Here is a 22,057-nt window from a genome sequence, read left to right as displayed (position 1 = left end):
AATGACGGCTGAAATAGGAGTTTAGGACCATTATTAGCCTTAGTTAAGCGAGATGCTTGGGGGTGCTGTAGGCCGTTGAGCAGGTGCTTTGACGCAGCCACGAGGAAGAACTGAAAGAGCAGTAACTGCCTGCAGCCTGCTGGGTCTGTGTGCACCTTTTTTTGTAGTTGTTTGTTCTTTGTTTGTTTGTTTGTTTGTTTTTTTTAATTATTTTTGTGGTGGGTTTTTTTAAATTTATTTTATTTTTCAGAAATAGATCCTGTCTAAGCATTGTCATGTTGGCCGTTGTTAAAATAGATAAGCGTGAACAACCTTTAGGACATCCTGCCCATTGTATCGTAAAAGCTATTGTGTTCATGTGCTGAGGGTAGGAAATAATTTTCATAGACAAAGTCAGTACAAAACAGCAGATTAATCCAATTACAGGTATTAACCTATCAGCAATTAAGTCCCAAACCATTGCGTTTAACAATGCTGCTATTACAGGTTTTTTTGCCTAAACTCAAAGTTCAGTGTGGTAGTTTCTAGTACAAACATGTATTCTATTTTTTTTTTTTTTTTTTTTTTTTGCATATGGTCTAAATAAAAAAAATCGCACAACAGCAAGGACAAGAGAAGCAGCTGAGGAAGTACTGAGTTAGCTTTTGGCTCAAAAAGCTGTTCTGATAACGCTTTCTCCCAAGGCTGCTGTTCACTGGGAACTTTGATTTACAAGATTATTTTACTGTTTTATTCAGTGTTCCAGAAATACGAAGTATTTTACTTTAAAGATGCGTCATGAGAAGATTTAAGAATAGTTTATCCCTGGTGCATTTTTGGAATTCTCTCATAATAGTTTACGAGTAAGCACTGCATCCCAGTATTAGTGTATTTGAAATAATTGTTTGCTTTGTAGCATCGTGTGGTTTCTTTCGCTAAAGCCATGCGTACCAGTGTGTATAAATAGTTAACATGTACTTAGTATTAACATCTGCATATGTCGTGAATAGGATATTTGATTGCTAGTGTGGTACAAATTGCAAGGAAGTTTAAGGCTTAAAATTTTCTCATGTAATCAGCTTTGACATTACAGGATAATCAAAATACGTGCTACCGTTTCCATCAGCCAGCCACCCTAGGGAACAGAGGTTTCGGTTTCTTCCTGGAATCAATTTAAGGTAGACAATTTCCCCCCAGATATATAAAGCTAGAAAATTGCAAAGCGAATAAAGATTGTGCCTAAAGGGGTAAACCGCTGCCTTTTCATTTGTTGCCTTGAGAGGTGGTAGATGAGGGCTCCCACTCTCTGGGTATGGTAAGAGAGAGCTGGGGCTGGGGTGGTGTCTGCTCCTCCTTCTTCTTCTGTATCTGCTGGCTGCCTGCTCAGACATCACCTCAAAGCGTGCATGGATCACTTCGTGCAACGCGTCCCACTGTCACATCAAAAGCGAATTGTGGGTGGTTTTAAGGGAGTTGTTGCGTAGTGTTAGCTATTTCAGCTCTTTGAAGGGATGACCTCCCTTCACCTGAGCTGCTCTCTGCTTGGCACCTCGCTCAGGCAGGGGGAGCTGGGGGAAATCCTTCTTCTGCCTTTGTGTCCCAGCATCCTGTTTACCGCCTGGGCTCCCGGTTCTCTCTTTATGATGCACTTGCTCTTCCTCCACAGAGGCAGATGGAGGAGGAGAAGGAAACTTGTGCACGAGGCAAACGCCTTGTCTGCGCAGCAAAGGGGAATTCCTGATCTCCACCTCTTGGCTTTCCTGCACCAGCCCAGTGCCGGCACCGAGGTGGAACCCCGTCACCATGGGGGGACCCACCTCCGAGGGCCTGCTTCGGCAGCTGGCTTCATTGATCCACTGCCTGGCATTTAAATATAACTGGTTGCGATTTTCAAAATTAAAGGGAAAAAAAAAATGAGGAAGGTGGAAATAATACTCTATATCGTAAATTCACAGAATTTTCTGGTTTTCTAGCTCTCTGGGTTATGTAGAATAAAAGCCTGCTAGCTATGTATTTGCTTAAGGTATTACAAGCACAGGGTTTTTAAACAGATCCTGTCCTGCTCCATCATTGGATGGAGTCCAGCGTATCCTCCATTTGCTTTTTTGCGCTACTGAAAACTTGACAAAGTAAAGGTCTGTTTTAGACCATCCTAATAAACAGGATTTTGATGACATGAACGTAGGATGTGTTTACTAAGCAATGATGCTGGTATAAATTGAACTTTTGAAAAATCTACTTGTGTGAAAGAAGAGAGGAAATAAATAATGCAAGTGGTGTATTAAACATATGGGGTTTTGTGTTTTTTCCAAAGGACGAAGAAGAAGAAATCAAACTGGAGATTAATATGCTAAAGAAATATTCTCATCATAGAAACATTGCAACTTATTATGGTGCTTTCATTAAGAAAAGTCCTCCAGGACATGACGACCAACTGTGGGTAAGCAGATATTTCTCAAGCATGTTCATAAGTCTTTCCCTTTTGGATATAGTTTGAGGATGACAGAAATATCACCTTGTGGAAAGACAAGCTAATAGAATTTGGTGCTTGCCTGAACAGATAGATAAGTGAATCACGTAGGCTCATCACGCATCCTTAAGAGGATGGCTGAACCAAGGTTTGCTATTAGCAATGGATTTGCTCTTTAAATAACTTTTTTTTCCCCATTTCCCAGATGGATAGTAACAAGTTTCATGGGAACAAGGCAGATGAGCTGAGCAGTAAGAATGTGTGGCTGAAAAAAGAAAGCTGCACTTGAGAATTGTACCCATTGCATTTCTCATCCCACCTCATCTACACCCTCTAGAGGACTGAAGTTTGGATTTGAAATGGCAGGGTACAGACATCAGTACATGTTCTTCCATAAATACATGGGAGTTAAAAGAATAAGATGTATTGCAATGGTGTGATCAATTTGATTCCTTCAGCGTTGGATGTGCTCTTACTCCTGTTGCTGCTAATGCATTTTGCATAGCTGAGCAAATCCAGATTCCCAGCATTAAATTACAGTGATTAAATCAGTCCTTGAAAATGTGGTAACTAATGTGAGACATATTCCATATATGTCTGACACACATTGGAGACATTTGGTTTGAATCCATTTTCCAGGCAGAGATGTAAAATAAATGATATTCTCTGCTTCACAAGGGTTTCCCAAATAAAAGTTGCAACCTGATTATTTTGCTTCGCTAGACAGCTGGGAACTGTGTTTAATGTCGGTTGTATGCTGATATTTGTTTTTCAGCTTGTTATGGAGTTTTGTGGAGCAGGCTCTATCACAGACCTTGTTAAGAATACGAAAGGGAATACTCTGAAAGAAGACTGGATAGCATATATCTCCAGAGAGATTCTCCGGGTAAGGAAAATAGTCTGCTCCACATGAAAACACAGGAACAGTCTTATAGAGATGTAGCCTAGCTTGAGGTTCTGCAAGAAGCTGTTTCTGATCAATCCCGTTAGCCATGTCATCGCTTGGAGAGTGCGTGGGAGCAGATAGATGTCTGCTTCACATCATTTAACTCAGTGTGAGTTGTACTGTATTGTAACAGCAGCCTTGCAGAAAACAGCAATTTTCAGTCATGAGAAGCCAGCAGAAGAGCCAGTGACCATACCAATTGTAGAAGCTGTGAAACAGTGTCCATAAGACACTGTTTTTGCGAAGCCTTGAGGTTCTAACAGTGTCGTAGCCCCACAGGGTATGGAGTGGGCTTTTCTGAATGTGCTTGCGGTCGTCTTTCTCTGCTCCTAATCAAGTCTATGGAAGAAGGGAGCTGTTGGCTCAGGCCGGCAGTCAGGACTTCTGTGCTGCGATGTACTTGCATATCGTATGTTCCTGCAGCTTGTCTAGAGCAAAGCAGCTACGTCGTATGTGGCTGCGTGCTGCGGAGTGCGAGCAGACGGCGCTGCAAAAGTTTCTCAGGAAGAGGGATGCCGCTTACCAGTTTTTCTAAAACTGAAGCTTTAACTAATTACTCTTCAGACTTAATTTCCAGTTGGTACAGTTTAAGTACTTTTTGAATTGGCATTTGTTTGCTGCGCTAAGTAAATCTGGTATGGTTTTCCTCGTGCTTCTTTGTAAAACAAATTGCCTCCTACCCATACCACTACACAGTATGTTTGTTCAATTGCCTCATCATAAATGAAGTTCTGAAGGGCTTTATGTTAAAGGAAACCACCACTGGCTCTTGCATAAATGAGTGCTGCTGTTGTCTGTGTTACACATTTGCTCCGCCTTGGCAATTTTTAAGATGGTGAGGGAGGGAGATGTACGATTGTGGTCTCTTGCTCTAATTCCAAATGCTAGGAGAGAGTCTGGCTGCTGGCATTTGAGCTGGCACATTTTAAGTTGTTTACAAGGGAGAAGAAAAAAAGTTGAATACCTACTGATGGTTTTATTTCAAATAAAACGGATAGCATGCTTTAATATGGGGGAAACTAACTTGTGCAGGACCGATCTTATGCTTGATTTGAGAACTGTGTGACCTTGGAGGTATTGCATGCTATGTGGCATTCATCCTGAGTTCTCCTTAGGTAAAGCAATCATGCTCACTGAGAAAACGAAAAAGTGATTTACCTTAGAAAAGAGTTAGGTGAAAGCTATTTTCTCATTCCTTTGAGAGATTTGCAAAAGGAGCCTTAATTGCTTGCTAGCAGGAACTGGAATATCTGGAAAAAAGGAATGCTAAACTCACATTGCTATGAGGTGTTGCAAAACCTGATTCGATACTGAGTTTGTCAGAAACTGAGGAGAGAGGTTGTGTAACAGAAAGTTAAAATGAGATGAAGTGCCAAAGTTTGGTGCAGGTGGAGACAAAAGGTGAGGGTCCTTGTGTGGTTGGAGTGGCCTGGGGACAGCAGGAGAATGGAGGAGTGCCCCTCTGTCTCCTCCCAGCCCTTCCCAAACCCAAATGTGTTTTTCAACTAAGGTTAGGTGGTTCTCTGCAGAGAACAGACGATTATCTCTCTGGCTGGGTCGGCGTAGCAGAAGGCTTTAAAAAGTATCCTGTGTGAAGCTGTGGAAAAGCCTTTATTCCTGTGAAAAATAAGAGCACGCTTAGCATCAGCAGCCAGCGAAGGGTCTCGGGGACATCAGCCGCTCACTTGATGCGCTTGTGACATGTGTGGGGAGGAGCTGGGGATGGTGGTTTTTTTGTCACGCTTATTAACTGTTTAAAAAAAAAAAAAAGAAAATGGCCCAATGGTTATGTAGGCAAACTGGTAAATGATCATTTAATGAAGAACATGTGTTAGGAAATTTTTCTCTACAGCAACCACTACTCTCTTAACCTCTTGCAGCTGTAAAGGTTCTATTTCTTTATTTTTCATAAAACATTAAAAGCCTATGAGGGCAACACGAACAGGCAAGGCAATCCCACCGGAGACTACAATTTTCCGAGCAGAGAGCTGAGAAGAAACCAAAATACAGGCAGTTGCTAAGAGGGTTGCCTGTTGTTCTCCCAATTACATTAGAGAGTAAAATGCAACATATGTCTTCCTCAGCCCTCCCTCCACCTCCACATGGCTAACGCTTTGGGGCATGCATCCAGGTGCTGTCTCAACAAAAAGCACCGTATGCCAGGAGGTTTTGTTTCCTTTGGAAAGTATAATGCTCATGCCTTTTTTGTCTTTTTTTTTTTTCTTTCTTTTGCATGTTTTTTTTTTTTTTTTTTTTCCTGAGGAACAATTATCTGGGTTCATATTTATGGAGGCTAGAGAAGAGAACTGCAGCTTTGTAGCAGAGCTTTTGTCTGTCGTCAGTCGTCCCTCGCCATCACCCTCCCACCTCCTTGGGGGTGCATGCGTGCATGCTGGTGCTGCCTCTTTTTTCCCTCCACCCTCCTTCGCCGGACAAAATTCTGGGTGACCCTGTGTGTGTGTGTCAGATGCCAGTGACGTACACTTGACACTTGATGTCATTTATGGTGTCACTGCACGGAGACTGTCTGTGAGCTTCCTTCATGTGCCAGCTGAGAGGCGTTTGCACAGTGCAGATGTTGGGCTGTATTTAGGTGGCAGGGTGTGTGTCACCTGGGGCCTGCGTACCTGCTCCATGCCCAAAAGCTATGCGTGGGCGGTGTGGTGATACAAGGCTCCCGTGGGTAATGGGACCAAGAGCCTGAGACCCAGTGGGATGGGCGGTGGGGGTGCTGGGTACGGGTAGGCTGTTGCTAAGCTATGAACCTGAATGTCCTCTCCTTCCTCTCCTTAACGCAGGGGTTGGCACATCTTCATGCCCATCATGTGATTCACAGGGATATCAAAGGGCAAAACGTGTTGTTAACAGAGAATGCAGAAGTGAAACTCGGTAAGTAGGCGCATGTGTCCACTTCCACATTTGTTCAGCCTTTGTTTTCCAATGTTCCCAAACTGATTTTATCCTCTAAGAGCCCTGCAACATGTTGTGGAGCATGTGCGCTCTGTCACTGCTCCCGCATGAATCACGGCCCTGCACGTATTTCCTCTTCCTTCGGGAGGATGGCATGCATTCTGTTAGAAGATGTTGGCTTTCATGCCGGAATCGGTAAGGGGACCGTTTTGTGCCCCCCACCGAGCCACGCGTGACTTGGGTTGTTTCTGGTTCCCTTTATTCTGGGCTCGGGAAGTCACTCTTCTATTTGGCTTTAATTAAAATAGCACCTGCTGTGCAGGTTCTGGACACAAAAATACGATCTGGACGGCACGCTCGAGGGAGCTGTGGCATCAAGTTCAAAATGCAGCTCTGGCTCTGGCATGCCTGCTGAAAACCGTGCTCATCCCTGGCCTCTTCTTTCCCTTCCAAGTGGACGAACTCTTTTTCCTTCTCTCTAATCTGTATCTTCCAGTTACTGCACGCTTTAACCTTCTGTGTTTGTATCACGCTACATTCGCCACCTTTTTTTGGTTAAATATAGAGCCATACTGAAGCCCTCCCACCCAGCCCACATCCCTTCTGTTTTGCATTACACCTTCCTGCAGCACGAGGCATGGGAAGATGTCTCGGCTGCTGGAGGAGGAAGCTCTTGGGAGAGCTTTCCTCCTTTTGGTCCAAAGTAGAGCACGGTCAGTCCCAAACCGTTGGTCCCACCGAGCTCATCTACACCAGTTTGTAGGTGTCACTCAGATGATGGATGCAGTGAAGCTACACAGGCCCTCCTAGAGCAGATGCAGTTGCTGGTACAGAAAGGCATATATCCCTGTTTTCATGAGCGGGAGAACTGAGGGGAGGACAACACCCCTGTAACGTAATTGCCCGGTGATGAAATGGGCATCTCTTTTGCAACCCCTGTGCGTATGTGCTCAAAGTTGGCACCTCTGGAATAATCCACGTCTTTTGCTCCTATCGATGCGTCTGCTTTGTGCAGAGAGTGCAGAGAGCAATTCACTGAGCCACAGATGATTTTTGCTGTTCAATTTTAGAGCAGAAAAGGTGGACAGCTGAAAAGGAGACGTGTTTATGCGTGTGGTTTTCCCATAGGATGAGAGGTACCTCTGGGAAGCAGCTCCCCCTCTATAGGCAAAGGTGCTTGGTTTCAGCCGTTGGGAAGAGAATGGCCCTTCCTCAGCCTCCCAGGCACTATTTTTGCAGCTGTAAGCTCCCTCCTTACAGGCAGGCCGGTGAGAGGTGCAGGAGAGGTGGTCGTACACTGCCGTGTCTCTTTACACTTGTGGCCCAAGCACATGTGAACCGCAAGGGCTTGGCTGCCTCAGTATTAGTCATTATATTTCTCCTTAGCGTGGTCCTCCCATGTGGAATGTCCACAGGGTTTTAGTTCCAAATCACCTTACAGAAGTAAGCACTGCATTGTTTTTCCCCTCTTATTTTATTTTACTTTTTTCCCACCCGCAGTGGATTTTGGTGTGAGCGCTCAGCTGGACAGGACAGTTGGCAGGAGAAACACTTTTATTGGAACTCCGTACTGGATGGCTCCAGAAGTTATTGCCTGTGATGAAAATCCAGATGCTACGTATGATTACAGAGTAAGAGAGTCTTGTTCACAGAATAAAAACACCCCAACATACAAAAACCCTGCACTTGCAGTATGAACATCCATGAACAACGGCAGTTTTTGAGACTTCTTATGCTTTGTAGGAGTAATATTATTTTGTGTAGGTATATTCTTATTATAGGAGTACAAGATATGGGTCACTGCCAAATTGTGACCTTCAACAGGTGCTGTTACTTGTATTGTTGTAGCTTCGAGGCATAAGGAGTAGGACTTCAGTGTGCTGTATGTGCTCAGAGAAAGCAAAGAGTTTAACTGGAAGTGCTTGTGTTCTCAATTTGTATAATGATTGTACTTTAAATTGTGTTAAACTATGTCCCAGTTATTGTAGTAACCCAGAACAATGCATTTTAGGTGTTGCCTTAAATGAAACCACCGTCTGGAGAGCCAGTGAAGTACAGAACGAGCTCTTTAAACCGTGTCTGTTCCTGATTTCAAGATACATATACGTGTTGAGAAAAATTTTTCCATCGCAACATTTCTCAACAAAGACAATCTTTTACATAGTTTGCTGCAAACCAAAGATTTAATTACTGCAAAACTATAATTGGCTTGATGATATTTGCGCTACACTTAAGAATATTACTTATGTGTATTTAAAGTTAAATTTCTCTAGTGAAAGCATCACTCTCTAGTGAAATTGCTAGTCTAATCTTAGTTCTTCTCAGGTTGCTTTAATGAAAGCACAAGGAAATTAAAAAGACAATAACACTTTTTAAAAAATCTTCACTTAGGCTAATGCAGTTGTTCCAACTTTTAACGAAGAAGGGCAATGAAGATATCAGAAAGCCTGTGATTAAAGCCGTACAATGAATTTTAGAGCTGAATATAAATTATATCAATTTGCTGAGATTGATAGTGGTGTTAGCTAGCAGTATGTTTGTGTATGTGTAAATCTATATAAAAAAAACCAGATTATTTGAATTGGTGTTTTTGTACCTTTTGACTAAGTAAGATGGATCAGATTGATCCTATTTCTCTTGATCGAATCACTTTTTACATCTTGGTAATAGCTTTTTACATACATCTCATTTTACCAAAGATAATGCTTTATATCTTTGCAGATGGAGTTATTAGGAAGGAAGGGTGGCTATTAAATGATCTAATAAAGGAGGAAAACTCTGCAATATCTGTTAATGTGGTAGTGATGTGAAAAATAACTCCTCTTGCCTCTGAAAACACCAGTTTATTGATCCTGGTGGAGCCCGGAGGGCTCTCTCCCCCAAAAAATGAAAGGTTGAAAGATTTTGTCAGATCATGAGGCTGTGCAGTTTAGCTTAAATGGCTGGATTGGACCAAGAGAAGAAGAGACAATCATTAGAAATGCTTCTCTGCTTGTAGCACAAGAGGAGCTTATTTGCTCATTGGTTTTGACTGATTTTTTTAAGAAGTCATAATTCTGACAAGCAGTGAAGACTGCTTTGCTGAAGAACAGCTCTCTTTCAGCAGCCTCCTCCAGCGTTTTGCCCCATAAGCTGCGGCAGTCTCTGGAGTTGGTTCCTCTCCAGGACTCTTCCAGCTCTTGCCTGTGTGTGACCCTCCTGGCTCTCCCCCAGGCTCTCTGTCGGCAGGGGCACTGGCCAGAGGTGGTACCTCGAAAGGCTCCCACTGAAGGACTCTTGTTCTGTAACATTTCAAACAAAGCTGAGGTGATAAGGGAAGGAAGGTTTGCTTTGGCTCCAAGCAACATGTCCAACAGAGGCTTCTTGCAAGTTAATCAGTGATGGCTATTCTCCTAGATAAAACTATTATTTGACTATTGGGAATAGATGAACGTTCAGGACTAGGCGTATTCCAGTAATCTGTATTTGTTTGCTTATTTTCTGGTTTAGACACTGAAAAAGACCTGCCAGGTTTGGGTTTTTTTTACCCTGCAGTCTTCATATCTCCATCTTTTGTTTGGGGAAATGCATACCGTGTTTTCTGTGAATGTACCATAGGGAAATGTTTGGTCCTTTGTAAACAAGGATTGAAAATTCTGTTGTTTCATAGACTTAGCTTTGGGGCCAAGGTATTTTTCATTGTCCTAATGTGAATATATTTTTATGTGTTATTAGAACGGGTCATTCGCATAATCTGTATGAATATGTGTGTGCATTTGTGTAGATATATGTATTATATGACAAGTAGGATTTTATGATACTGTTACCAAAAAAAAAAAGTAGCTTATATTGTTCAAATAGCTTTGGTATTTGGTTTCAGTCTCACCTACAGGGCCTCTGTAAATAGTACTGTCTTACTGTCTGAATGGGTAAATCCACCTACTAACATATGGTCTCTCTCTTTTTATGCAGAGTGACCTTTGGTCATGCGGCATTACAGCCATAGAGATGGCAGAAGGAGCTCCCCGTAAGTGATACATGTGCTTCTCCAATGGGCTGATTAAGACTGAAATGTATACTTGGGAGATGCTGGTTGTAATCCAAGCCTAGTTTTGAGGTTTCGGAAAGTATCCTCATGTTATTTCTGTTCTCTTTGGTTTTGCCTGCCCTATAAATATAAAATCCCATAAATAGCAATGCTTTTGATAAAGATAGGATTGTGTTTAAGGACTACAGTGCAGACTGCAGTAATTTAATTTCTATAGCAGGAATATTTGGGAGCTAATTGAGTGTCAGACTTCCTTCCTGTGGGTAGTATATTGTGTTTTGGAGTTGTGTCCCAATTTGTATATGGTCTGGCCTGGGATGCTGAAACTTCAACTGGGGAGAGGGGCAGTAGGGCCTCGAGAAAACCGACCTTAATGAAAAAAGCATCTGTAGCAATTGTTTCTGCATTGGCTTTCCGTCGGTCTGGGTAATGCTAATATCGCTTCTCCTTTTGTTTCCACTCATCAGTGGCTGGTGTTGGTCTTCCTTAGCAGTGAGATGACTTAAACTGTGAATCTGTCTTCAACACAAAGTATTGAACCTACTGCTCCCTGCTTGACAATACTTAATCAGTTGACATGGTATTTTTGAGAGAGAAACCTGGAAACCAAAAATGCACAACACTTTATACCTTATTTTCCCCTCACATAGTTATTCTTTCTGAATATCAGAGCAAACAGCAGCTACGTGTGAGGAGGACAGAAGGATTTAAAAATAAAAGTAATTAGGCATGATGCTTTGGTAATTTTTATGAAAGTCCTTATTGAACTAGCAAAGATTCTTACCCTCACCCCCAACTGGAGCTCTGTATTTGACAAATAACAGCCTAAGGTACCTAAAAGTGAGTGAGTTATTTTTACGCATAAACAACCACCATGCCACAGTCCAGCTTGAAACCTCTGTTTTTGACATAATCATGTTGAAATAAAGTATTGATATTTTCCTAATATATCCATATTTTCCAGCTAAAATATGGTCGTTTCATTATAGCCACTGCCTGATTTTTTTTTTGTTGTTAATGTAAAATTTATAAAACAAATCACAACACTTTTGTTATGATTCATGTTTTGGGAGGTCTGATGGTTTGTTGTTTTTGTTGTTTTTGTTGGTTTTTTTTTTTTTTTCTTCCTAATTGCACGTTTGCATGCATGCCCGTGTGAGAGCTGCTCCCAGGACACCTCAGCCAGCGCTTTATTAGCAGCGTTTGAGCTACTACTTGACCTCCTTTTTGCCGTACCTTTTTGTTCAGTGCATTGGGTTGCCTGGATGGCTTTCAATTAGAAGCTGTGTCTGTGGGTTTTGTAAGCCTGCAATTGGGCAATAATATTTTTTAATTTCCAAACCGAAGCAGAGCTTGGCCCCTATTTGTGTAAAAGCACAGGAGGGGCATTTGAGAAGTAAGCAAAGATCCAGTGTAAATGCTGCACAGCTCTTGCCTTGGTCTGTCCTCTGGCATGTGGGCTCTGCCTCCGCCTCCAGTGGTGCCTGAAGAGTCCGACTCTGAGCTTGGTGGTCTGATGGGATCCACAGGCATCCAAGGGGCTTCTCTGCCAAGGCTGTGGCCCCTTATTTCTGAATCCAGAATCCTCTTCGGATCAGTCTGTTTCACCTAAATTTCTGCTGTGTGGGAAAACATTGCTTCTTCCTGCAGTGATCATTCAGGCTGAGACTGGTAGTGCAAGAGGTCAAGCATAGGAAGATGGTAAAAACAGAGGATTTGCTTCTAGTGACCTTTGTTGGGCTACCTCTCTCCCTGCTCCCTTCTTTCCCTTGCGTTCGCTCTGCCGTGGTGCTTTCCCATGGAAAAGCAGGAAAGGCTGTCCAGCAGAGATCCCAGACTCCCACTAAGTGTCTGCTGAAACCAACAGGACTTTTTTTGACAAGAGTCACGGGTTTGCATTTCAGTTCTGCAGGGAATCCTTTTTTTTTTTTGATGCAGACCCTCCCATGCTTCCAAACTGTCAGTCCTAGGAGTAAAGAAAATCTCCAACTCTGGAGAGTAAAAATGAGGCATCCTCCATAAGGGCAGGTGGAGGGAAGCTTGTATGAAACAGTAACTGTGTCATTCTTCCCTTCTGCCATCATCATCTCCCAAGATTTTATTGACTGGAACGTAAGTTAGATGATTTGGGGCTGGAGGAGGGCCATGCACAGATGTTTCCATCATGGTTGATTCTGAAGGTTAATCTGTGCCTCGATCTCTTTCTCTTCACCCGTGGCACATTGAGCTGTGGAATTGTTGCCATTTTGAGCTAATTCCAATTATCTGCGTTGCTGTCTGCATCTGCTGCATATGCAGTCGGGATGGTAGGAATGGTTGTGGAAGCTGAAGCCGTGGTATTGCCAAAGAGCAACGAAGCCAACTTCTGTACGTTTCTGTTTGGTTGTTTTCTTTCCTTCAGCGCTTTGTGATATGCATCCCATGAGGGCACTCTTTCTGATACCCAGGAACCCTCCCCCGCGGTTAAAATCCAAGAAATGGTATGTATTAGTTATACCTTGTTTGTAGCCCTTTTTGTAGCATGATGTTTTCTTGTGTCTCATTGCATACTGTTTTGTTATTGCTTCCACAGAACTGTACAGCAATTTAAGTTAGCAAAAATCACTCAATTGTTATCTTCTGTGCCACTGAATCAAAGCATGAAATAAAAGTGCACATTGTTTATTTAGTTCTGTTTGTCCCAGAGAAATTTTATCTCAAATTGTGTGAAAATAAAAACCAAGCTTTTTTCTTGACACAGCAGCATCTGTACTAAGGTGACAAATGTATCCATATTTTAAAAAACAAACTCCCGCAGTGCTCTTAATATGCAGTATGTTTTCTCAAATGTATTGTAACACAGAAAGAGAACAGTACTGTAGTGTTCTAGTTGCTAAGTTGAAAGGAGCTATTAAAACTAATGAAGGCTTTTACTATAATTATCGTAAACGATTGAACCTGACTGTGCGCTTCTTGCCAGCTGAGAAGAATCTATTAGTATCAGAGGATTTCCTCCCAGTTACTGGTTACAACTGGCACATATAAAACAAAAGTACTCCCTAGAAAGAGGTTTCGTATAGATTGAATGTGATCATAGGATGCTGTGGTCCTGTCAAAATAATGAAGTGATTTGACTGCCTATTCAGTATCAACATAACCTAAAGCTTGCTTGCTGGGCTTGGTCTTTGCCTGCATTGACTTATTTATGCACTTGTACTGTCAAGGCATCCCTTTCCCTCTCTCCTACTTGCTTTCTGCATAAGTTAAAGGAATGGAGATGCATATACCGTATTTGCATAAGCCATTCATGAATCTTTTTATTTAGAATAATAACACTTAAAGTGTGAGGAATACAAAAAAAAAACGTAGCAAAATTACCTTGAATTCAGCCTCTCAGATTACAGTAGGAAAGTGAAGCAATGGATAGAAACCGTTGTTGATTTTACACTTAACCGTGTAGTGGAGGTGTTTGCTGCCCAAGCACAGGAGCAGGTTGAGAGCACCAAGCAATCAAAAAGTGAGTGGCCAAAGCCGGTGCTGCTGTGGCTCAACTGTTTTGATGGTGTGCTCAGTGGCAGGTTATGACAAAATAGGCCAAATGATCAAAAATGCAATTTTGAATATTTCCATTATTGGCATTTTGCAAGGCAGCTTGTTTGGTGACTTCACTCAGAGAGTTCGTCTTGCAAGAGTTCAAAGTGCAAATTTAGGAAGGTCGTGCTCCAGCTTAGCTAACTTCCATGCCCTGTCACTTTATGTGGTGTGCAGGAGGAGCTCAGTTCAGTTCTTGCCCTTAAATTGTGTTGGTGAGAATCTGACCCCAAGTGCCTGTGTGGAACAGACAGCACTGTTCCAACTCCGCCTATTGTTCTACAAGGATTTTTTTTTTTTCTTGCATGGCTCTTCAGGTAAAAAATGAAACAATCTTAAGTTCTTGCAGAGCTATCTCAGTGAGCCCAGGTGCATACAAAAGCAGCGCAGTGCTGCTGGTGTCGGGGGAATGTTGGCCACAGTTCTTGTGGCTTTCGGTACGGCTCTTCTGAAGCAGACGTGCCCTTAGATAGCATGGGCAGGTGGAGACACACCAGAGCTGCCCTGCCTGTGCTTCAAGCAAGCTGGATGCTACCCAGCTCTGGTCCAGAAGTAGCAGAGCTGGGTTTGCGTGATTTGCCTTCACTAATAGATCCTGCCTTTCAGGGCAATTATGCCTGTGAATGAGGGCACGTTACTGTGAGGCTGTGCCTAAGCGCTGCAGGTATGTTGGTATCGCCCTGTATCCATCCAGCCCAGTGCTCGGCTGGAGCCCACTCAGCTCTGTTTAGGAGGCACGCTTGTATACAGCACTTGTACCGCCCTCTGGGACGTGATGCTCTTTGAGGAAAGGAATTAGGTTTTGAGGAAGAACAGAAAAAATGTTTGAGCTAAGTTTTACCTGAGATCATGTTTTGTTTTGTTTTGTTTCCTGCTTTCTCAGGTCAAAAAAGTTTTTCAGCTTTATAGAAGGTTGTCTAGTGAAGAATTACATGCAGCGACCTTCTACAGAGCAGCTCTTGAAACATCCCTTTATACGTGACCAACCAAATGAAAGGCAAGTTCGAATCCAGCTTAAGGACCATATAGACAGGACCAGGAAGAAGAGAGGAGAGAAAGGTATGCAGCTTCTAAAAATCAAGTATTGCAACTTGTTAAAAACACATATTTTTGTCCTGCTTTGCATTCTAAATTCCCATCCTTGGAAAAGCTCCAAACAACCCAAACCCTCAAAAGGTTCTTTTTTAATTCCTATGTTGGCTATCAGCAGACTTTTAGGTCTTGTACTGTGCTCTACAGAGAAAGTATCAGTTAAGTCTCTTATTTTCAGATAAGTTAAATTTACTCACTTCTGGGCCACTGCCTTTTCCATACAAGCATTAAGCAGTATTTAGGAGGATATTAGCATATATGCCTTTCCCTTTTTTGATCTGTGGTAGGTTTGTTTCTGGAATGGTGCCATAAGTCAGACTCGCAGGAAATAACCCATCACAAGAGCTATGAAGCAAATGTCTTGGGCAGCCTGTTCTCTTTTTTCGGGTGGTGCCGAGGTTCTCTAGGTGTCTTATCCTACATATAAAGCCTGGTGTTCTTCAGGGAATTTGCTGAAAGTCTGCTGCAAAGCACTGTGAGTGTGGGAAGGTGGGCTTGTAGAATGAGTTCTAGTGTCTGGATAGATCTTCTCAGTGAAGAGGATAGGAACCAGTTTACTAAGACACTACTGGAACTCCCTACTGTCCTGAAATTAAAGATAAGCGCTATCTAGGACTTTGTTTCTTTCCCGTTAGATGAGACGGAGTATGAATATAGTGGAAGTGAGGAAGAAGAGGAGGAAGTGCCTGAACAAGAAGGAGAGCCAAGGTAATAATTGCTTTTGGGAGGACTCTGGGCAGTCCATGCCAAGTAAGTCTGAAGGTCTGTGACTATAAATCAGGAGCAGGCTAAATTTCTGTCTCTTATTAAGTGCACGCACAAGCCACACAAACCACCCAAAGGGTTTCAATACCTATTCTGTGACTGCTCAAGGTTTTAAAACTCCCCCTCATATGGCTTAGAGCCAGCGAGCTCTGGATGAAGGGAGATTTATGGTCAGGGGTTCCATAATGTCAGAGTTGGTCCTTATTTTGCTTGGCCTCATTTCACGCCTTCCACTGAGAGCTTGTATTTGACATGCATCCAGTGTCTTCGCTCCGAAATAAACGAGATTAAAATTTAACATCGTGCTATATTTTATTAATGTTGCCCTGCTTTGGAAAAGGTATTTAATGGCCCATCAGGCTTCATTGTGCGGGAGGCTTTAACTTCCTCTTGTTGCAGTTCCATTGTCAATGTGCCTGGAGAATCAACCCTCCGACGTGATTTCCTGAGACTGCAGCAGGAAAACAAGGAACGGTCCGAGGCCCTTCGGAGGCAGCAGCTGCTGCAGGAGCAGCAGCTCCGGGAGCAGGAGGAGTACAAGAGGCAGCTGCTGGCAGAGAGGCAGAAGCGTATCGAGCAGCAGAAGGAGCAAAGGAGGCGGCTAGAAGAGGTAGAGACCGGAGGCTGGAGCTCGGGCGACAAAACAAGCCCCTTTTCCGCTTGTGTTTCCCATTCCCACACCCATTCAAAAGAGTTCCCTTTAGCCCCAGCACATCTCAGGAAGGAAAACAACATGTTCAAATACACTGGCAAACATAGAGTAAAGCACTTAGATCCATGTCTGGCTATTTGAATATGAGCTGTCTTCCAAAGCATTTGAATATGCAGCTGCTCCTATGGAGGCAACAGAAGCCAAAGCTGGGTTGTTTGAAGGTATCTGGGGGGAGGCCATGTCTTGGTCTCTGTTCCAAAGAAGAGGCAACATGTCTAGACTTTAGGTATCTGTAGAGAAGGGGAGACATTAATTATTCCCAGATAGATTGTTTTTTTTTAAAGTGGGCAGTGCCTCAAGATTACTTTTTTGGGGGCCATGACATGCTTCAAATTTCCCTTCAAAGCTTTCTGAAACACCTGTGTTTGGCATTCATTCATGGCAGGTAGAAGCCTATTTTTTTATTTATTACTCTGTCAAGCGTAGTAGCATTATGACTAAAAGCCACCTAGATTTATAAATCAGTGTTAAAATTATAATTCTGCAAAAATCACAAATATGAAAATCATACCTTTGTGAGATGGTAAGTATGCAATTTGCATACACTACCTGAAGATAAAAGAAAATGAATGTATACGTACAATATTGTTCTGCCATACTTTTCACCTCTGAAGATCTCGTGTGCGTTTATATATATGTAGATGGAATATGCAGCGTGAGCTTCAGAGGTGGGAGGATTTCAAAACAGTTCTTCAGGCCAGAGCTGGGTATGACACAGAGCTGAAGTGAAACCAGTCCTCTGGCTCCTCAGGAAGTGCAGGGTCAAATTCCAGTTGTCCTTAAATGACCTCTTGCTTGACTTGCTGTTTCAACCTTTCACTTAACAATGATGGAAAAACTACACCCCGTCTGGTTTTCCAAATCCTGGTAATGTTTAATGAGGATGCAACCAGGGCCAAATGTTGATTTGCATCCCGTGAGGTATTTTCATAACAAATAACACAAAATTTCAAATGGCTTTCCAGGTCACATTACGCTCCTCATCCCTCTTTTCAATGTGCAAGTGATCTTAGTGCTGCTATAAGGAGGGATTGGTAGCAAAGACTCAGCCACACATGAAGCGAGGAGGAGGGACAAAGGGGAGGCATATAAACTCCATTTCTCTTCTGTTTCTTCCCCACCCTTCTGAGATCGCCAAGATAAACATCATAGCTCTTCCAACTGGTTTTAGACTCTGGCTCTGTAGCGGTTTTGCATGGGGAGTAGATAATAAAAAGAGGCTAGGAAAAAAGAGCATGGGACAATAGGAAAATAAAATATTTTATTGATATTGTCAAAGGTGGGGAAAAGTTGAGATAGCGCTTAGCCTCCAAAATTTTGCTTAGTATGGGAATCAATTAGTTCTTTTATATGCCTCTTTAATCTCCAAGGTTCTGCAGGCGGCACTGTTTTGGCTAGGAAGGGGGTTACAATTAAATTATCTAGGTCATTTAACTTTAGTAATCAGTGCAATCCTTTAAATCTGGAACTTCTTTTTAAAATAAAGGAGATGCTGCTACTTGTAGTGGAAGCAAAGCAATGCACCTTTTTGCTGCACAGGCTTGAACTTTTTGGGGATGTTGCAGAAATCACAATTTAATGAGCAATTAAAAAGAAAAGGCATTTACTTGAAAGTTATATTTAATCAGTCCTGCTTTTTAAAATACAAAAGAGAACTAACAACTTCAGCAACCACAAGACGGCATGTAATGTAAGTTGCTGTATTACTGAATAAGGTTACTCAGTAAACTCAGTTTATAAGACAAAAGCCTTTACCTTTTATTGAGTCTATAACCTTAGCCTGGTTCCCTTAGAGACGTAAATACGAACGATGAGCTATAAAGGTTTCCTTTTGCAGGTGACGGGGCAGGCATATTGTTCTTAAAGTGAATTAAAAAAAAGACTCACATTGAGCTTTCAGAAAAATCCACTTAGTTTGTTGGATCTTGTGGTGGAAAAATGTATGATCCCAAGTGATTTTTAACAAAACAACAGCCAAAACAAGCTCTTTCAGATGGGGGAAGGGCAGTAGACACATATTTAGATAAACATCAGTGTTGTGACACAATTGAAGGCCAAAATATTGAAATGTTGTCACTTTGTCCTTAAGTCACCCTCCCCTGTTTTGATGAAGCCAGTAAACAATGAAGAGCTTGGTAATGTGAGTTAAGATTAGTTTTAGGCATTGAATCTCTGGGCTTCCACCACTTTGTTGATATTTTTACCAAGCCTTGCTTTCTTGTAATTTTTGCTTGTGTAGAGTAATCGTGTGCTTGGATATACCTGTTCAACTTTCTCTGGGAAGAATGTTATGCATTAGATAATCTCCTTGGACAAGTTGCTTGTACTTCCCCCCCCGTTGCCCCCCACCTCCCCCCCGGCTTCCTAAATTAAAATTGAGGGCTTGTTCTTACAATGCTGGCACAAAGCCTAGACAGTTTTGACCGAGACTGCAACAAGAACGGTGTTTAGGACATCTGCCAAAAACTGTAATTCTCAGCAGTATTAGAAAAAAGATTACTTTTAAAAAGTCATATAGGTGACTTCTAAAACTCGTTGTTTCAGGAACCTTATAATCTGTGCAGCAGGAACTTTATAATCTGTGCAGTATTTAGGAGGTGGAAATGATATGTGGTCAAAGTGCAGAAAACTGCCTAAAACATTTTGGGAAGGGGATTGCTTGTCCTCCCCTCCCACCCCCCTGTAAAAGTCATATAAAGATTAGTTGCATAAATATCAGCTGTATGTTATATAAGTGTTTAGATGGCTATAACGAGAAATCTGAGCTGTTCCAGGCTGTTCTAACATGGGTCTCTGTTTCTGTTCAGCAGCGTGGAGACACCAGTGCTCAGTGTGGCGGGTATGGAAAGGCACTTGAATGTGTACTTCACAAAACTGAGTCTGGTTTGGGAAATTCAGAATTAGCCATAGTGGGATCCCGTTCTGTGTGGACCTCCACAGATCAGGTTAACTTCATTAAATGATGTCTCTCTCTGGTTATGAGAACCTAAGATGGATGGTTTTGAAGTGGTAGGTTATAGCTCCATTGGCAGGTAGTACAGTCCAGTAGAAGCAGATTTGTGGAGCACAATAATTAAAGTGCTGAGGACCCAAAGACTTCACTCCATGTGTTTGAAGACAGGAGGAGTTCCTTTGGATTAGCTGAGGTCTAGACTGCATGCCTGCTTGTGGTTGGAGTGCATCTGCCTTTTTAATTTCAGCCAAAAGGAGTGGCTGGCACTCCAAGACATCTTCAAAATATGAAACAAAACCTGGTAAGTGGAGATGATTGGATGATTCACTTCAAAAGAGCACTCCTGATCTGAAACAAGATGCTAATGTAGGTGTACCTGCAGGCAGTTTTTGCCAGGGCTTTGTTTCTTTTACAGAAGGGGAGATTATTCGTATCTACTTAATTTGAATTGCTTGCAGTTTGGATTGGTACTGAGTAAGAAGTTCTACTTCTACTTTATCTCTAGTGTGGGCAAAGCAGAAGTCTGTTTATTAATCTTTCCAATCCTCTTCCTAAGCTGATACTAGGCTACCTAATTCTATGTGAAATAAATCATTAATATATCTGTTTGTCAACCTTCATCTGAATATAAGGCTGAGTAATAATATTTTATGAATATAAAATTAGAGGGTCTATATTTATCTTCAGCAATTCACTGTATGAAGGAGGTCCTGAGTTCGTTGGTGTACACCAACTGCATGTGTAGTTGCATTGCCCCCTCCTGGTAAATCATGCTCTACTGCATGGTCTTCCAATTTGGAGATGTTGGGTACCATTACGAGATCGTCATTAGTGTACCCTAAACCTGGATAAGGAGCCAGAGTATTGACGCTGTATTTTCTGGATTTTTTTTTTTTTTTTTTTTTTTTTTTTTTTTACTGCTGGCTTAGTAAATGTAGGTTTTGTGAAATGCAGTAATTTGAGGCTGTATGGACTCTTGTCAAAATTCTGTTCCGGCATCTCTGAAATTTCTTCACAGAGTTCCTGCTCTTACCTTCTGGTTAACAGTTAGCTCCTTGAAGATAAGCTTTTCAACTCACATGTACAAGAAAGTTGGTAATACCGTATCCAACTAAAGAAGATCTGGATATGCATCCATAATTTCAATTAATCCAGCTCTATACCTGTTCTTTATTGGGCAACAGTGTTTTACATCAGGCCTTTTTTCTAGTGCCTGATAAGAATTACAATATCTAACAATCGCACTTTTGAATTCAGAAGACCAAGTTTTGTAAAGGGAACTGACACTGGTTTTAACTAATGGTTTTCCCTGTCCCTCTCCCCTCCTTTGCGCAAGCCTAAGGAACCTGGTGACGAGGGCTTTGGTGCGTCCTCATGGAAGAATTGCTGGAGGCAGTCAGGAAAGTGACCTCCTGCCAACAGATAGATGGTAGGAAGTCCTCAAAAGGGCCGCTTCTGAAGCCAGTGTGGGTCAACGACAGCTTGCCACCAACTAGCTTTGCCGTGGCTTTGACAAGATGTAGACTAGAACCCAAGAGATGCCTGTCACTGTAGGTTTCCTTTCCTGGGCTTGTTAAAAGCAAATTCCACTTTGTTAGCGGCCAGTAGTTCGATGTTCAGGTTTCAAAGGCCACGTGCAGAGGAACTGAAACTTTTCTCTTATGGCTAAGGCTGGGAATAAGGGGATTGTGCCGGGCGTTTGCGCAGGCTCCGGCAGTGCCGGGTGCCTCCCTTCCCACCCAGCTGGCGAGGGGCTGAGGCAGTGTCTGATGGGAAGGTGGAAGCGATGCTGAGAAACCCCATCTCTCTGTGTACTTTGGCACGTAGACAATAGCACATTTGTGCTTTGGAGGTTTGACTTAAACCCAGACCGGTGGCAGAGAATCCTTCTTTTTCTTTTGCTGGGTAATAAGTATCTGTTGTCCGTGCTGAGCTAGCAAACTGTCTCAAGGTTTGCTTAAAAAATCTCATCTTTTAACAGCTGATTTTGTTTATTTCGTGATGCCATGGGAAATCAGCTCTGCTAGTCAATTTGTAACTTATTTTTCCCATATTAAGCTCAGTTATTTATAATTATTGCTGAATACTTCTCCATTGATTCAAGAAGCGATGAATACATTTAATCTGAAAGACCTAAGCTCTGCCCATCTTCCTTGTAGCGAGAATGATGCCACCCCAAGATCTGCAATATATCCACTTAACAATGTCAACACAATATCATTAGACAGACAAGCTTCATATGTTTAAGAAGTGTTTGCGTTGATAAATGTGCATATTAACCAGTCAGCAGTGTGCTGTCTCTTGCATCCTCAGGGCAACAGAATTATTGTATTTCACATCTTAGTTTTCTTAAACAAAGAGCCTGTCAGACTCGATTAGCCAAGAGGCACCTGAATATATTGACTTAAATATAGAAATTGTTTGACACAGATGCGTATATTCAGAAATAAAAGTGCCTACTTAATCCTTTTACAGTGCTTAAAAAAATGAAGGAGGAGAAGCACTGAAACCTATGAAACGCACCGCGTGCCATAGCTGCCTTGCAGCACTTTTGCTATTTTTATATCTACATTCATTGGAGAGAGCTTGCTTTAGCAAGAGAGAAAAGGCTGGTAGATGTGTTTATTTAGGAG

The 22,057-nt window shown here is 42.2% G+C and overlaps 1 protein-coding gene across 9 annotated transcripts in view; it reads left to right on the top strand.

Moving 5' to 3' along the window:
- Nucleotides 1-22,057, top strand: part of MAP4K4 (mitogen-activated protein kinase kinase kinase kinase 4) — a 165,515-nt gene that overhangs the window by 104,727 nt on the left and 38,731 nt on the right. For all 9 annotated transcript variants that reach the window (XM_063339309.1, XM_063339325.1, XM_063339316.1 and 6 more), the window contains exons 4-12: nt 2,294-2,419; nt 3,225-3,335; nt 6,194-6,284; nt 7,806-7,936; nt 10,257-10,311; nt 12,734-12,812; nt 14,786-14,961; nt 15,630-15,702; nt 16,159-16,369. In XM_063339309.1, the coding sequence (XP_063195379.1) occupies nt 2,294-2,419; nt 3,225-3,335; nt 6,194-6,284; nt 7,806-7,936; nt 10,257-10,311; nt 12,734-12,812; nt 14,786-14,961; nt 15,630-15,702; nt 16,159-16,369 (1,053 nt within the window). The remainder of the gene's footprint in view (nt 1-2,293; nt 2,420-3,224; nt 3,336-6,193; nt 6,285-7,805; nt 7,937-10,256; nt 10,312-12,733; nt 12,813-14,785; nt 14,962-15,629; nt 15,703-16,158; nt 16,370-22,057) is intronic.

Source organism: Chroicocephalus ridibundus, chromosome 1 (genome assembly GCF_963924245.1).
Source record: "Chroicocephalus ridibundus chromosome 1, bChrRid1.1, whole genome shotgun sequence".
NCBI classification, from domain to species: domain Eukaryota; kingdom Metazoa; phylum Chordata; class Aves; order Charadriiformes; family Laridae; genus Chroicocephalus; species Chroicocephalus ridibundus.
Note: the sequence above shows the minus strand (reverse complement) of the source record. Positions and strands in the feature narration are given on the sequence as shown.